At 44.3% G+C, this 16,292-nt stretch overlaps 4 protein-coding genes across 4 annotated transcripts; 1 reads left to right on the top strand and 3 right to left on the bottom strand.

Annotated features, from left to right (window-relative positions):
• Positions 1-845: 845 nt before the first annotated feature.
• Positions 846-1,800, bottom strand: C922_01586 (SUMO-conjugating enzyme ubc9; the record flags this gene model as incomplete). Its single annotated transcript, XM_008817189.1, has 4 exons — positions 846-974; positions 1,132-1,214; positions 1,359-1,479; positions 1,654-1,800. The coding sequence occupies 4 exons, from the start codon at positions 1,798-1,800 to the stop codon at positions 846-848; spliced, it is 480 nt and encodes a 159-aa protein (XP_008815411.1).
• A 2,495-nt stretch (positions 1,801-4,295) lies between these two features.
• C922_01587 (hypothetical protein) lies at positions 4,296-5,357 on the top strand (the record flags this gene model as incomplete). The annotated part of the gene is made up of 1 exon (XM_008817190.1): positions 4,296-5,357. One exon carries the CDS (start codon positions 4,296-4,298, stop codon positions 5,355-5,357), a length of 1,062 nt encoding a protein of 353 aa, XP_008815412.1.
• Positions 5,358-5,430: 73 nt separating this feature from the next.
• C922_01588 (hypothetical protein) lies at positions 5,431-7,737 on the bottom strand (the record flags this gene model as incomplete). Its single annotated transcript, XM_008817191.1, has 1 exon — positions 5,431-7,737. The coding sequence occupies one exon, from the start codon at positions 7,735-7,737 to the stop codon at positions 5,431-5,433; it is 2,307 nt and encodes a 768-aa protein (XP_008815413.1).
• Positions 7,738-9,088: 1,351 nt separating this feature from the next.
• Positions 9,089-13,399, bottom strand: C922_01589 (6-phosphofructokinase; the record flags this gene model as incomplete). Its single annotated transcript, XM_008817192.1, has 1 exon — positions 9,089-13,399. The coding sequence occupies one exon, from the start codon at positions 13,397-13,399 to the stop codon at positions 9,089-9,091; it is 4,311 nt and encodes a 1,436-aa protein (XP_008815414.1).
• Between the last annotated feature and the right edge of the window lie 2,893 nt (positions 13,400-16,292).

A 16,292-nucleotide genomic window follows, 5' to 3' on the forward strand; every position in this document is an offset into this window, starting at 1 on the left:
GTATTTATCTAGATATGACCTTTCAAAACCACGTTGCTCACTCAAACCTTCCAACTCACTTTTCGGAAAAGCATTTTTCTCCTCTGCGCATGTGCAATATCGTGTGGGCGAAGAAAATAATGTGCGTCTACCTTCCCATCTCTGCGCGTAACTGCAGAGGGGAGGGAGTTACCCTTCCCCAATCCTTCCTTATGCTCAAAATGGGCCGCACGGGAGGGAGCAATTAACCAACTAGGCAATTGCGTCCGGGCATACTAACGTAACTTGGAGGGGGGGCCAGTTAAGAAAGCCAACACGTGGAGGCCCATCATCTATAAAATAAGCGGCAAACCATGCTTACGGCTGAGGGGTGCGCTTTGGCTCATTTTGTCCATATTCATAGTAACGTTTTTGGCACAGCAAACAAGTGTGTATATTAACGTCACACACCCGCGTGCACTAGTTGAAGGTACGCTAATTTACAAACTCAAATAAACTGTAAGGGTGCCCCGTCCGATGGCCATGCATGTTATCTGTTTTGTTTCCATTGGACCTACATGCTCCGCAAAAGGGGTTCCTCATTTTTTTCTTTTTTTTGGGGGTGGGGAGGGGTCACCCGTAGGACTGCTATATTATGTAGGCACGTGGGAGCTATACAAGATTTTTTTTTTCTTTTTAAAAAAAAGAATAGCGTCCCCTTATTGATGGGTTTCCCCCTAAGTGTCACTCCGTTTTGCATAAAAAATATACGTATGCGCGTCGTCCACGGTTGGCGGCTAACGATTATTAGGGATACATAGATCAGATTCACGGCTAACAAGTGTGGGTTTTTTCAACTTGGTTCCCTCCACTAGTGCAGTGCCCATTCAGTCCTTCGGTCTAAACTCCATGGCCTGCTTCTTGACCTTCTTTTCGTACGAGTCTCTGTCCTGCTGGTACAGGAGAAACGGCTCCGCTTGTGCAGGCGAATTCGGGTTGGGGTTATCCAGCAGATCCTATAAAAGAGGCGAGAAGGGGGAATATCCGTCGTTGTGATTACTAATAAGGGGGACGCCACACACATACGAATAGGCTCTCTATTTATTGAGGAACTACACAACAATATGTGCGATGTGTGAGGTACGATATGTTCAGCCTCTATGAATCGATTACCTGGATGCCCAACAGAATCTGCTTTATTGTTATGGAGGGTTTCCAATCCTCATCTTCATTTAGGATGGACAAGCATACCGTTCCTGGGTTTAGGGAGAGTGAAAGATATCTTGTGAAGATGACCCAACCAACAAATGGGGCATCGGTACAGGGGTATCAAATCTGGGGAGGAGAAAAGAGGAAGACGTTCTATTTTTCCCTCCTTTTTTATTTCTGTGCCTCCCTACCTGATGGGTATATGTTCGGGTGGAATAACACTGTGGTGAATTTGCACTTGGGGGGCTTGCTGGGGTAATCCTCCGTGAACTCCATGGTCAGCGGGAATTCGCCTCCTTCCCATAGTCCTCCCTGGAAGGGGATCATGGTGGTGGTAATATTGGTGGTAGTGCTGCTGGTGGGCGAACAAATGTTCACTTCCCTTTGTGAGAAGGTGGAATTCTCCCGCGGAGCAAAAGGTGTACTGTTATACACACGACGAAGAAGTTTACCCTCGGGCAGAGAGCGCTACATGACAGGACTTACCTTTTTGCCGGGTATTTTGCAGATCCATTTCATGATGTCGAGGCCTTTCCCATCACTCATGGGGCTATACTTGGCCGAAAATCCAGCGGGGTGATCCTTCCTCCATTCCGCCCGTTCTTGTGCTAACCTCTTTTTCGCAATAGACATTTCTTTTTTTTCTTTTTTTTTTTTTATTTTATTTTTTCCCAGAAGGGAATTTTGAAAGCGAATTAGTAGGTTCCTTTCTTCTATGTGTATGTCTTTTCCTTTGTTTTTTTGACTTGGTCGTTTCGTTCGGGTTACTGATTGGATATGTCCGTTTGGGCAACACGTTTTCGTGGTTTGGGGGTGGACCGGTCAGACTTCCAGCTTGGTACAGACGTGTTGCAGGGAATCTTTTTTCCTCTTCTTTTTCCTTTTTTTTTTTTCTTTTTTATACATAATGTGGCCCCCCTTTCTTGAGTGAGCCCCCTGTTCTGTCTCCCTACCGAGCAGTTGCGTTAAAGTTGTGCTAAAGTTCTGCTAATGTTGCGTCAAAGTCGCGTTAACGTTTCGTTTATTTTGTGTTAATCACTCTACAGGGGTGGCTACGCACTACAATGGAAAGTAATGCAAAAATGGGGAAGTCCAAAAGGGGGGGGTGTCTTCCACTGGACGTCCACAACAAAGTTCGAGTGGTAGAAAAACAGTCACATAAGAGTGTCCCCACACAGTAATCAGAATAACTTCCGATAGAATGATGTGAAGAAAGAAGTCGACTGTTTTTTTTTCTTCCCCTGAAGAGTAATCAGAAGGTACTTATTTGGCTTAACTCTCTCTCTTTACCTCTTCAAAGGCGTGAAAAAATATGTTGTATGAAGAAAAATACGCTGGGGGTAGATCGGCATATACAAAAGCAGGTGGAAGAAAAAAAAAATTCAAGAGTGTATTTAACAAGTTTAACGAGAGAAACAGAAAAGGATGCAAACGAGGAGGCAGTAAATAAGAAGCATACAAACCAAAGTGAATCATAAAAAAAGAAAAAAAAGGCAAAAAAGAGGAAAAATGAAAAGAGGTAAAAGAAAAAAAAAAAAAAATAGAGAGCGAGGCGGCAAACTTGTACAATTTATCGAAGGCGTGGAGAGGGATGCTGTTGGAAGCGTTTGAAGCGGACGTGGGGTATTGTGTGGACGGACGGGGTAGTCAATTAAGGCAAGGCAGCCAATGGAAGATGAAGATTTAGAAGTCCCCCCAGTCAGTCACTTTGCGAATGAGTACCAGTGGGGAGGCAAAATAAGGAGAATCCTTCGGAAGTAAAAATCTTTTTGAAAAATGTGCGAGGAGAATGAAGCAAAAAGGGGGGAAAAGTCAAGTCGAATTTAAGTCAAGCGAAGATGATCCAATGAAGGATGAACCCAGCGAAGATGCTCCAATCAAAGAGGAACCAATCGAAGATGTAGCAATCTTAGCTGGACTTAGTTAAGGCCAACTGTTCCATGCCAAACATCTTATGCCCGATCCGACCGAGCCAGGGAAAAAGAGAAGCGCAAGAGAACCTCGCTGCCACGCATGTAGATAGAGAAGTCGCAGAAATGGTGAAGCGATGAAGGGGCGAAGCGGGGCAGGGACTTATCTGCGGTATGAGGCCATTCTCGAGGAACGAACCCTTAATGCCACTTCAAATGGAGTGAAAAAAAAAAAGAAGAAAGAAGAATCTTAAAAAAAAAGCGCTGCATAGAATTTTTGCCAAACAGGTGTATCATCATCTTTTTTTTTTCTTTTTTCTTAAAATTTGGGGAATTTTCTCTTTTTTTATTTTTTTTTTTTGTGAAAAACGACCCCTGTTGAGGGTAACACATGTAAGGTCTTCACACTGAAGAGAGGCACTTACTTTTTGGTAATTCTCCACTGCGCAATTGCCAAGGGGGTGTACCTATATACACTTATGTGTGGGCCTATGGATACGCCGTTGTTTGAGTCCCCCCATATGCCGAACGCCACATAACTGCTACTTCGCCATGGTAGAAATGTAGCGACATGCGGTGACGTATATCAGAATACACGACACATTTGCAGTGATTGCCTTGGATGAAGTCAGCCCAATGTAGATGCGCATCATTGCATGTGTCTACGTGTTTTTTTTTTTTCTTTTAACCCACGTAAGTGCACCCTTTTAACCTGTTTGAGGGGTGGAGAAGTGCAAGCTGGGAAACGAACTCACGGGTTAAGATAAAACCCTAGAAGCTAGAAAGACACACGCAGAAGGTGCACTTCCCAGTTTACACCCATGCTAGGGGAAGGGGGGAAGAGCCAAGTTAGCGTAACGGGATTTATTCGCCACAGTTTTGAATGACTCGAAGGAGAGGCACCATTCTACATGAGTTCATACTGTGTAAAGCCCCCCCAATAAAAGAAAAAAACAATTTATCTTTTTTTTTTTTTTTTTTTTTCTTTGTAGCCAAAAAATCCCCGCTTGGGAATGACAAGGCGATGCGACAGCTGTGTTTGTCATCCCTGCTGTTCATCCCCTTGCGCGTTCAACAAGGAGGAGCAGCAAATTGTACACAGGGGGGAGCGGTCCGCCCTTATCTGTTATCGCCTATCGGCTATCCATTAAGCTGTGAAATCCGTGAAAGCCGATAAGCGGCATCACAGCAGCGACGTGACGATCTCGCCCTGGGGGGATGAACTCCTTCTTCTGCGAAGACACGAAGGAGGAAGAACAGCTCCTCCAGAAAATCATCAAAGTTAAGGAAGAAACCTTGCCCAACGTCATTCTGGAAATTCTGACCAACAAATGTTCGTCCACAAGGAGGCCGAAGGGGGAGCAAGAGAAGGTCAAAGTGGAACCCCACTTTTCAGGGCACTCCCACCTGAGGAATAAAAACCATGATGGGTGGAGTGATCAGACGCATCTATCAAAAAAGGAGGAAGAAAGTAACGTCCAACCTGCGGACGCCCAAATTGTGAACGCCGAAATTCTGAACTTAAAACTCAACACCAACGTTTTCCCCTTCCATCTTAAAAAAGATGGACACGTGAATGCAGACACCTTTTTTATACCGTACAAAAGTAACAACGATGAGGATGTCATAACGGAGTATACGTATAGCTATAGCTATGACGATGTGTACAGTCCGAAGATCGAAAAGACAAACAAACTGTTTCATGCGAATAAGGGTCGGTTGTGTGATGTTGCACGAGGGGGGGAAGAGGACGGGGTTATTCCTCAGAAGAAGGTTAAAATAAAACAGGAGAGCGAAGACGCACAGGAAGATCGACTTCCTCCCGACGGATTTGTCGAATGGAACATACAAAAAAGTGAGACAACGGAAGGCGAAACGGGGGAAGAGACTCCAGCAGAAGGGCCACCCTCTGTTACAAATGCAAACCTCGCTTGTAATGCAAACAACATGGAAAAGTTTCTTGTCCACTTTAGGGGCAGACTGTTCATCGGATGTAATCTCATATATTCTCACTTCAAGTGTGACACCTTTCTAAGCACCATACAAGGTAGAGAAGTGGACGAAGGGGAGGGCACTCCGGTCGGAGAAGACCATCTCCACTTTGTTAAAAAAGAAATACAAACATACAACTTAATTAAGAATGCGACTTATTGGAAACAGGATGAATATCCGGATGTTTCCGACCCCAATATACAGAAGTTTCTCTTCTTGACGGTCGTGCCGGCGCTGTGTGATTATGCGGAGGAGGGGGGGGAACAGGCCTCCGACGTTGTCTTCTAGGCTGGTGAAGGGGTGTGCCTTGCAAAGCATCGTGAGGAGGTACCCCAGCGTTGTATCATCTCGAATGGCCCATTCAGCCCACCAGCGTGTCCAACATGTGAAGAGAGCCACCATACATGGAGACTGCCTTACGCGATAAGTAAACCCTCTTGCTGTTAATGAGCTTCATATTAAGTGGGGGATCTATCACGTGCGTCGGACTGTCGCTCCATTTTGGAAGTGGCTCCCCCGCTTCACCGCCATCGCCGATACTACCACCATGCTGTGCCTCGTCCCCCAGTCCACGAAAAACAAAGCGCAGATAAGAATAAAACACACGTGAGTAAATACCCAGCTCACTAAAGCTGTTGACTAGAATGAGCAAACATTTGGTGTGGGGCATGTCAAGTGGGGTCTCCATTTTTTCCAAGAGACTCTCGCTTCTCTTCAATATTATAGATGTTGTGTCGTTTTTAATTTTCCTCTTCGATACGACGTACGCTGCTAGCGCTAGATGGTGTAGATTGGCTTCCTCAACCTGCTTGACAAAATAAATTTCAAACATTTGATACACGTCCTGGTGGAAGATGCCAAGTTTGGTGTAGCAGTAGAGGATGTTGCACAGCGTGGATATGTTCATTCTCCTGGCCAGGAGGATAAACTTTGCGGTTAGGCTGTCCAGCAGGTTCTTGCTCGGCGAGGTTTGCCCGCCGCTGGGGGGGGCCCTACTGAGAACGGAACCACCAACCAGATTAGGAGAAATATCGCCTGCCACATTAGGAGCAACATCGCTTGTCACAGTGGAAGAAGCAGCACCTGCCCAGTAACTCGCACCACCCGCCGCGTAACTAGCAGCACCTCGCCCCCAGCCCAACTTAACCATGCCACTCAGGATAAAACTGAGCTGCTGCTCATCGCACGAATGCACCTTCTTCTCGATTTCGCATAAAACGGCGGAAAGGTAGGCCGGCTCCGGGACCCCTAACTTGATGAACCCATTGATGATTAGAGACAAGTGTCTAATCGTGGCTAGCTGGATCTTCTTAATGGTTTCCTCAAAAATGATTTTCAAGAACTCTCTTGGCACATCAAACCAAATTCTACAACAGGCATTAATTATGAGGGAGAGCGATTGGGTGTTCATTTTGTGCACCTCTTTTGTTATCTCCAGGAGTACTGCAAGGAACATGTTCTTCAGCTCTTCTGTCTGTTTGCTTCTCTGCCGAGTGGCTTCACCGAGTCTGTTTGGTGTACCCTGTGGAGCTCTTCCACCACTGGATGGAATTCCTACAACGTTATTATGACTCCCTTGAATGATTTCCCCCTTCTCATTGCTACATTTCGTACTGGTATCATCTCGCTCCCATCGGGGGAAGACCCCCTCCCGAATGAGCATCTCGTTGTCCATTTCGATCAGCACACTTTGGTTATACGCATAGTTGTGCATGTTTCTCTCCATATCGTTTTCGTCCCCCTTCCTGGGGTACCTCTTTAACTGCTTTGCTGCACTTAAGCATTGACTTGTTTTTACTATCCCGGGATTTTTCCCCTCATGAGTGGAAGCAGCATTCTTTGCTACTCCGTGTTTTTCCTCCTCTTCCTGCTTCTCCTCCTCTGCGCTTCGATGCATTAGTGTAACTACACCCCCGCGGTGCCCTCCACAGGGATATTCCATCTCGTCCCGTTTTAAATCTCCCTGTATGTGAATCCTATCCAGCTTCACATTTGCAGCTTGCAAAAAATGGGGAGTTGGTTTGGTCACTTGGGAGAAGCAATTAAGCAGCATAGCCAGTCCCTGTGGAGTGAAGGACTTCCTACATTTCGAAAAAGCGGTCAGAACAAAAATGAGAAGCTTGAGTGTTAATTCACGAAATGAGTAATCGTTGCAATGTTTAGAAAAGGCATTCAAAGTTACAATAAGTGCGAAGGAATTCGAATTGTGTACAACTGGCAACTTCAAAAATTGGGATAATATTAATTCAAATAATTTTCTGTCAAAATAATTCAACACATTTAACGAATGGCAGATATGGGCACAGGCTAGCATGTCCATCTTATGTACATGTCCTTTTTTTATCTTTTCGCTGAATTTTAAGATTATTTTTAAATCACGATAATTCACTTTGGAATATGCATAGAGTATTCTTCCCATTTCCTTCATGTCGAATGTGTCACTTATCTTGTTTGCTCTTTCGCTTAGCCTCTCCCAAGTGATTCGGTCGTATGGACCTTCATTGGACACACGCTCAATCGTTTTCGTAATTCTGCTGTGACTCATCCAGGGGATACCCGCCAACGTATCGTGCGAGACAGATCTTTTCCTTATCACATAAACGGGCAATATGTGCGGTTCCTTCCTAACTATTCGAAGGAGAGCTCTACATGTCCATGTCGTCGTCATGCCTGCGCAGCTTTAGTGGTCTCCTTTGTGTGGTACGACCATATATGCTGTGTTGCACGGGGGTGCGTGCGCAGCAGGAAACACTAAGTGGAAGCGAAACAGGTAGAAGCCATGCAAACAAAAAAAATAAACAAAAACACACATGCATTGATGATACGTAGATGTCCCAGATGAATATCACGTGAGTACTCATACGCCGCCGCATACGGGCATAAAAAAGAAGGGAAAAAAGAAGGAAAAAAAAAAGAAACCGAGAAGAAACGCCTTTCTGGCACATGCGCTAGGTGGATTTATTGTCCCGCCTGGACTCCCTTTTTTTTCCCCTCATCCCCTGGTTGGCCTCGCAGAAGGGATAACCCAGCGAAGGCGCATTTTAGAACGTTTTTCTTGCACCTTTCCCACTGGGGGGGGCAACCAACGTGATCAATGAGTCGGAAGTTTCCCAGGGGCAAAGTCGAAACAGAGAAAAAGTGACAAAGAAAAAAAAAAGGAACCTACTATGAATAAAAAAAAAAAAAACAATCTGTAACGCCGTTAAAAGGGAGACAACAAAAACACTGCCTTAAAATTTTCCTTTCAACGGAACACAAGAAATTCTATTTTGAGAAATAGACGTCGTGGTTAGGGGATGAATAATCCCCGTCGTCCACCATAGGACATGAACCTATACTGGGTATCTCTTCTTGCGCAGATAGCCACGAGCAAGTGTTTCAACCATTCCGTCACGCCCGGACCCGTCAAAGGGGGAAAAAACCGATTACTACGAAAGAACGGCCTCCAATGTGCGTACAACGCGTACTTATGAAATAGCACTCTGGTTGATCTACCAACATAAGCAAAGGGGGACCACGGCGATACGAGAAAGGGAAACTTAGGGTGATCCACTACACATACCACATATGGAATCTCCCGTATCTTCCTTTGGGGGAGTAGCACTAATCCTCGAAGGATAATACTTCGCCTATCAGCGTCCTTTCCCACACCGTCGTCACAATACACACAAACGTTTGCAGTCGCCACACGTGTTAACCGGGCAATGAGTCTTGTCTCTCCTGGATCGAAAAAGAAATGTATATGGCACTGGAACGGGGGAGAACTGGTACAGTCATAATTATTAAAAAGAAAGAAAAATGGAAAAAAGGAAAAAAAAGGAAAAAAAGGAAAGAAAGGAAAGAAAAAAAAGGAAAAAGGGAATGAGAAAAAAGGAAAAGGAAATAAAGGGGAAAGGAAAAAAAAGCGTACTAAAGTAGCCTCTTCTTTTCAACAGCAGTTTTTTGTCATCATCCACGTAAGCCATGTTATCATACCCCTCGGCGTCTTCCTTTGATCTATTCACCCTGACGCCGCTTACCTATGTGCCGTTCGTCCTACTCGCATCTAGTCCATCCCGCCTGCGCTGGTTCTCCCAGTCGTAGTAATCCTCAATGCTGCCGATGTAAGGCATATTCGAAAGAATGTCCTTCGGCTTGTACGCGAGAACAAGCATGCTGCACAGCTGCACGAAGACGTTCTTCAGGTAATCGGCGGAGACTCCAAAACGGCACGTATCCTTCAGTATATTCGCGTAGCACTCCACATAGCGCAGCATCTCGAAGTATTCGGATTGCTCTTCAAACAGAATGCGGTTGTAATAGTTGGACGCATTTCCTTCAAACTGGATTGGTCCGGGATTACAAAACCTATCTTCCATCTGCCACCTCTGCAAGGCAATTTTTAAGCTTCTATACGCCTTGCCGTTCAGGTCCACCGGGGCACTAGGAATGACTGGGAGGTCCCCTTTGGAAGCGTTCTTCAAATACTTACTGCCCTGTCCTCTGGGCAAAATTTTCATCAAAGATATAAAAGGGATGGCAAACAGTTTCCAATCTTTGATGTTTCCACAGAGCCCCCTTATCGACACAATGTATCCTGTTAGTCCACTTTCAATCACTATGGAAGCAGCATGGCCGTAGGAATAGGCCAACTTACAATCAAATTCGGATGGCAACGATGAACGACCTTGGTATCCAAAGAAGTGAGTCAATCCCATGAAGCTTCCAGAATATTTTCCCTGCTGCTTTCTCTCATGCAGTTCCTCCTTCACCATTTGTAGTAGCAACTGTTCTGTCTCTAACTTTTCAAATCTCATGGATCTCAGATCCACGTGCAGGAGTTCTTTAATGATGAACTGGGGGAAGGTCTTCAGCAGGGCTAAACTCCACGGAGTCAATTTTAGCACCCACGGGGAGACAGACAGGGATTGAACTCCCCCTGCTGTTTCCCCTGTTCCTGCTCTGGACAGTAGCCGCGATGGGACTCCTTCCCCGGTTGTGCCACTCTGCGTTGTCGACAAATTGATCAAGTCGTTCCTCGCCTCGACCAGCTGCCCCTTCTCATTGGCATCGTTCAGTATGTCACTAATTTCGGTGAGTAAGATCTTCATATGGGGAAGATGCATCAGCAGCGCATCAGGGATTAATACGGTTCCGTAGTTCTTTCCTTGTTCAGCCCTGGCACAAACGACATCTGCAATGTCTTGGACGACTCTCCACAGGGTCTTATCCGCTGCGCCATACTCCTCCGCTATTATCACAATGTTCGGATGAGTCTGCAGCGCGCACTCCAGAACTTCATGAGACGGAGATCTTCCCATTAAACGAATGAAATGCCAATATTTGGGCATACTGACTGCATCGGTGAGGACATTTCCAATGAGGGAGGCATACACTTTGGTGCTGCTATCAAAACCGACACATGTTTCAATCAGCTCGTGAATCAAATTGTTCGATCCGGTTAGCGGAATGCCCACAACGGACGTAGGGATCTTCTTCTCCAGGAAGTACTCCGCGAGGAGAGCCGCCTCCGTAATGGTGACATTCGATCCAGGCATGACCAAACCGTTTAGCTGCAGATTGGTCACTGTCTCGCACACCTTATTTCGGTTCTCTTTATCAAATAAAGAGTGCTCCGGGGAATTCCCAGTTATCTCCAACCCTCCTTGATTGAAATGCTTCGCTATGTTGTCGTCATCTATAATGATGTACTTGTTGTTTAATAGCCCATACAGCCCGTAAAAGGCAATACAGACCCCTTTCAGCAGCTTCAGTCGGTGGTAGAGACCACTGAGCACATTCATCGCCCCGGGCGCCTGTCTAGACAAAAATACAATTCCTATTTTTATTTCAAACGAGATGGGCGTGGCATACTTGTCGTGAAAAATTTCCTGAATTTGAAATTTATTTTCATGCGACATGTGGGGGTAGTTGGACAGGATCTGCTTCTGTATGTAGGGGTCATTCGATATGTACTGCTTTCCTGCCCTGACCTTTGCCTTCAAATCGGAGCACAGTTCAGGCAGCTCCAGCTTATTGTACAGCCTGGAGGTTTGCAACTCGGACATGCACCCTAGGGACTTGTAACTAGAGCAGTGCTGTTCGTAAAAGTCGTTTTTCACTTGATCATCCGCGTTAGCATTTGCTTCTCTTGCCAAGTCATGGTGGGTGGTCTTTCCTGCGATAGTTCCAGAGTCGTGTCCCATTCCTTTGCTATGCGTTGATAGGGAATTCTCATGAGCCCCTTTACATGTGACACTAACCTCACCAAGTCCGTTCCCCTTGTTCTGCGAATCGGCGGAGATGCCACTCAGATGCATATGGTTGGCCCGGTCCTCTTCAGTCCCACCGGTGATATAACCACCCACATGATTCGTCTTATTAGCCAAACTGATAATCAACTGCAAGTCCACGGAGTTCTGGCAGAGGAGTAAATCCTTCGTAGGAATCTTCACTGTGTAGCATCTGGAATTACTCAAATGTCCATTGAACTGAATCGGCCCAGGAGCTCTATACAAATCGTAGAGGGACCACAAATTACGGACTTCTTTCAATACGTTGAAAAGTGGGCTGTTCAAATCGACGAGGTATCTCTTCACAGCGGGGAACTCCTTCCCTGTGTTGTCCCTATTCACATGCATGATACGGAGAAATGGAATGGCTGCAGGGATCCAATTGGCATAGGAATCTTGTAAGTTCTGTATAATGGACATATAGCCTGTCTTCTTATGATCAATTAGCAAAGCAGCATTGTACCCCAAAGCATAGCAATAGTTGCAGTCAAAGTTGGAAGGGATGGCACACCTGCCCTCGTATCCTAAATAGTGAGCCATAAACTGAATATTCAAACTGTTGTCATTCAGTTTTGCTAGCTCTGATTCAACCAGTACAATGATTAACCTCTCCGTTGCGATTTTCCCAACTTGAATATATCCGGTGGATTCTCTATCCATTAGAAGTTGGTCCCTGATGATACTGGGTAAGAAATCCCACACCTCTCTGGAGTGTTGCAATTTATCCGCATGGAAAGGACCTTCTTTCAAAATGACGTTCAGCTCGCCGATCAGAACTTTCATTTCAGGCACAAATTCGATTAATCCCTCGGGAATTAAAATAACTCCGTAGTTCTTATTCAGTGACCTTCTCTTGAGTATAGTATTAACAATGTTATTGACGATATCCTTTAGGGACAATTTTTCCTTTTCTACTTCTTCCCCTATGAGCACTATGTTCGGTCTTGTCTGCAGAGCACACTCTAACACTACGTGCGAAGCAGACCTTCCCATCACTCTCACGACGTGGTATATATTATTTCCTGTCTTCACATCGGTGCATAAATTGCCAATCACTTCTGAATACGTCTTCGTGGCTGTATCGAACCCAAAGCTAATTTCAATTGCTTCACTTTTTAAATCCCCATCGATGGTCTTCGGGATACCGATAATAGAAATGGGGATGTTCCTCTCGGCGAAGTACTCAGATATCAATGCTGCATTACTGTTGGATCCATCTCCTCCGATTATTACCAATCCGTTCATCTTCAACTTGGAAACGATATTCTCTATGGAAATCAGATCGTCTTTATTTCTTACCTTGTTTCGCCCTGACCACAGCATGTTGAATCCTCCCAAGTTGCGATATCGATTCATCAAGGAGTTCGTAACGGTCACGTAATTTTTGCTATACAAACCATCTATGCCTCCTAAGAAGCCAATAACCTGCGACTGCTCATTGTACCTCTTGGCATAGTCATATATACCCGATATGACATTGTGCCCACCTGGCGCGGGACCACCAGATAGAATAATCCCAATTCTCAATATATTTCCTCCCTTAAAAGATTCATGGTTCTTCGTTTCCTTCACGTTCAAAATGGGTAGGTTGTGTAGATTCTTCAAATACTTTTTGATCTCCTCATAATCTTTTTTGTTAATAAAATCGTCCCCGTGGTTCTCTTCTAACACTTGGTATTCACTTGCCAGCGCCTTGGGTAATGTAGGTTGGTACTTTATCCTTTCATACTGTAGTGGACTTAAATCATCATTTAGGGATGGCGAATGACCATGTTCCTTTAGCTTCTTTATCTTCATATTTTCGTTATCTACAAGGTAGAAGGAGTTCTTCGTTTCCTTTTCCACTAGGAATTTTTTGGAAGTTAGCTTTTGCATCAAACAGTCAATCATCTCACTGTCTTTTTTGTCCACCGTTCCATGGTCTGTGCTTCGTTGATCTTCGTGCTCTTCCAAATTGAAAGCGCATTCGTTGTCCCTTAGCAGCACAGACATGGTTTTGAGGAGGGGAATCACGGGTGGCTTCCTGGCCTCTCCGGCGTTGTCGTTGAAGTTCCTCATGTTGTTCAGGGGGGTGGAATTTCCTGTGTGTGGCCTTCCCTCTACTGCTGCGGAGTTTTTTTTTTTTTCGTATCCCTTGGAAACGTCTGCAGTTGCTTACTTCCGGGTTGGCAGTTTCTCAGGGGGATGAACGCCGACCGGTCTCTATAAGTAAAATGGGAGAACAGCTCTTGGGGGAGGCCACTACACGTGCGTATACGGAGATATATATAAACGCGTAGGTGTATATGTGTGCACAAAGTGAACCTTCTTTCACATGAGGAGAAAAAAAAAAAAAATTAGCTAACTTGACGTTCTAGCCAAAAAAGACAAAAAAAAATAAAATAAAGTAAAAATAAACTTGCTTCACGGGACTTTTCGAAAATGGGAAAATTCCTGCGGGTAAATTTTTTCCTTTTTCATGTGCCTTCAATTTTTGCGCAATCTGGCTGTTGGCAAATCTTTTCCTGCTTCTGCGCTTTGTTTGACTTTTCTTGCCTTTGCTTTGTTTTCCCTTGTGCCTCTCCTCGCGGTAAAGCAAAAATCATGGGAAGTGGGCGTTACACGCGAAAGGCTCCTTTACAGTTTTTAAAAATATGTTTTACGGAAATGTGACATGTTAAAAAAAGGAAGGTGTTTATTTTTAAGTGTGGAGTCTCAATATTGGCAGAAGGTGGAGTTCCAATCTCATCATAAGCGATTTTCACTGGGCTTTGCGGAATGCAGGAAATAAATGTTATATGTATGTACGTACGTTTGGTTGTATATCTTCTTGAGAAGCAAATCTGTCATGTGGTAAGAATGCTATGCATTTGGAAGTGCTGAACGTGGGGGGAGTTGACGCGTGCGAAGTTCTTTGCTACGTTTATGTAGCCATTTAAAAGGAGCATGTACGTAGGTAAAATCATTCAATAAATTAATATCAGTCAAGGATGTGTGGCTCGAAGGCTTTGTTGGCGAACTGAGTTGCGATTAAGCGGTTATAATGGGTGAGGGGGTGAGAGAAATTCAATTCATAATTAAAGAAGAGAAGGAGTCATAGCGTACAAGTGGTTCTCATCACGTTGACGTGAATTAAATTATGATTTTAATTGTGCTCATATGGGAAGCATGAAGTTCGCATATATCAGTATACTATATGCGTATTTGTTAGCATATATTACATGCCTATTCCTGCGGTGGATAGAGGAAGTGGAATCGACACGGGCTTGTAGCATATGCATAAAAACTCACGCGCATTCATGTATGCGAGGAGAAAAAGGAACTGGGGATGCAAAGAAAAAAATCCACTTCATAAATTAACGTGTATGTAGAGGTTGCGCCGGTGCTTGCTTCTAGTATGTGCTTTCGCGATAAAGAAGCAAAACAAGCCGTGACAAAGCAAAGCGAAGAAATCGAGTAAGTCAAAAAGAGGAAACTATAAGGAGAAAACCAAAAAGAGGAAAACAAAAATTCGCCCCAAATGGAAACCCTCCCATTTGACATTTTTTCTGCAACTTAAAGGTCAAATAATTCGAAAAGGTGTATGCATGTCGTGAACGCATATGCATACGCATGTACAAGTGGTCACATGTGGCATTTATAAGTGTTCTTCCCGCGAACGGTGCGAACAAAAAGGCGTCGACAACAGAAATGCGCCCATATAAATGTACATAAATGCACCTCTATTTGTGCAACATCGTGGGGACTGTTAAAAATCAGGTGCCCCTTTTTTGCAGCATATATATAATAGGGCGTTTCCCGACTTCTACATGAAGACTATTCACTCTTGTACGTTAAACGCATAACAGGGTAGCATCCCCCCCATACATTCGTGGCAGTGTCGGATACATACTGGATCCATTTCTACTATTTTTGCATTTTTTAAAACATCTCCATCCTCCAAAAAAAAAATTGTTCACTCACGTGAAGCAAGGGTTAAAGTTGCACATTTTAACTCACAAAGGTTCAACCCCCCCAAGAAAATTCTACTTTGTTCACCATTTTGCGAAACAGAGGTGTGCACAAAGTACAAAAAAAAAAAAAAGGAAGGTATTTTTAAAAAAAGAAAAAAAAGGTGTGCCCCGTTTAGTGGGACAAGTATTCACCAACCATAGTCCTTATGTTCCACATTTAGTTACGCGGGATGAGGCTTTGTAACCCCTCTCGTCAATTTTTGCGCACATGTGAATGTAGTAGGCTACAAGAAGTCCTGCCACCGGGATTGTTCACCTGATCTGTGCAGACTTCTTTTTTTTTTTTTTTTTCTGCCAAAATAGCTAGCTTGTTCATACAAAATTGTGACCCCTTTTGTGATATAAAAAAAAAAAAAAGAAAAGAGCAGGTAACGGCTCTTTTTACTTTTGGGAGGGTTTCTTTTGGGGGGATACTCATGGAAGGAATATTTTCCTGCGCTGTCCACCCGCATTGGCATTGTTTTCTCCGCGGGGCTCTGTTATGCTTCCTGTTCGTAGATCGACAAAATGGTTGTTCTCCCTCCTTTATTTCCACCGTTCAACTCATTTTACTGGTCTGGGAATGTGGGTAAACGAACGCATGTTTGGGGCGACAACACTGTAAACGAGGGTACTACTTCCTTGATGGTTAAGGGGAATCAGCTAGATGTTCCAATATAAAATGTACATGGATGAATGAAACAAAGAAAAAAAAAAATTGCCCTTCTCTATTGGATGGGTAAAAATTAAAATGAGTTAAAGGGATGCTCCGCTTGAGCACTTAATAAGCATACCCCCCCCTAAGCTCCGCCAGCATCCACAACAAAGAAATGAGCTGCGAACTACGTGGCCACACATTTGTGCTGACAGCTTTCTAGTCGAAGAAAGAGGAAGTGGCATCTCACAAAGTGGTAGTTTTTTTCTTTTTTTTTTTCACCTCCAATTTTTATTACCACTTCTTATTGCTTCGCTGAAGCGGT

This window comes from Plasmodium inui (assembly GCF_000524495.1).
Source record: "Plasmodium inui San Antonio 1 unplaced genomic scaffold supercont1.5, whole genome shotgun sequence".
Taxonomy (NCBI): Eukaryota; Apicomplexa; class Aconoidasida; order Haemosporida; family Plasmodiidae; genus Plasmodium; species Plasmodium inui.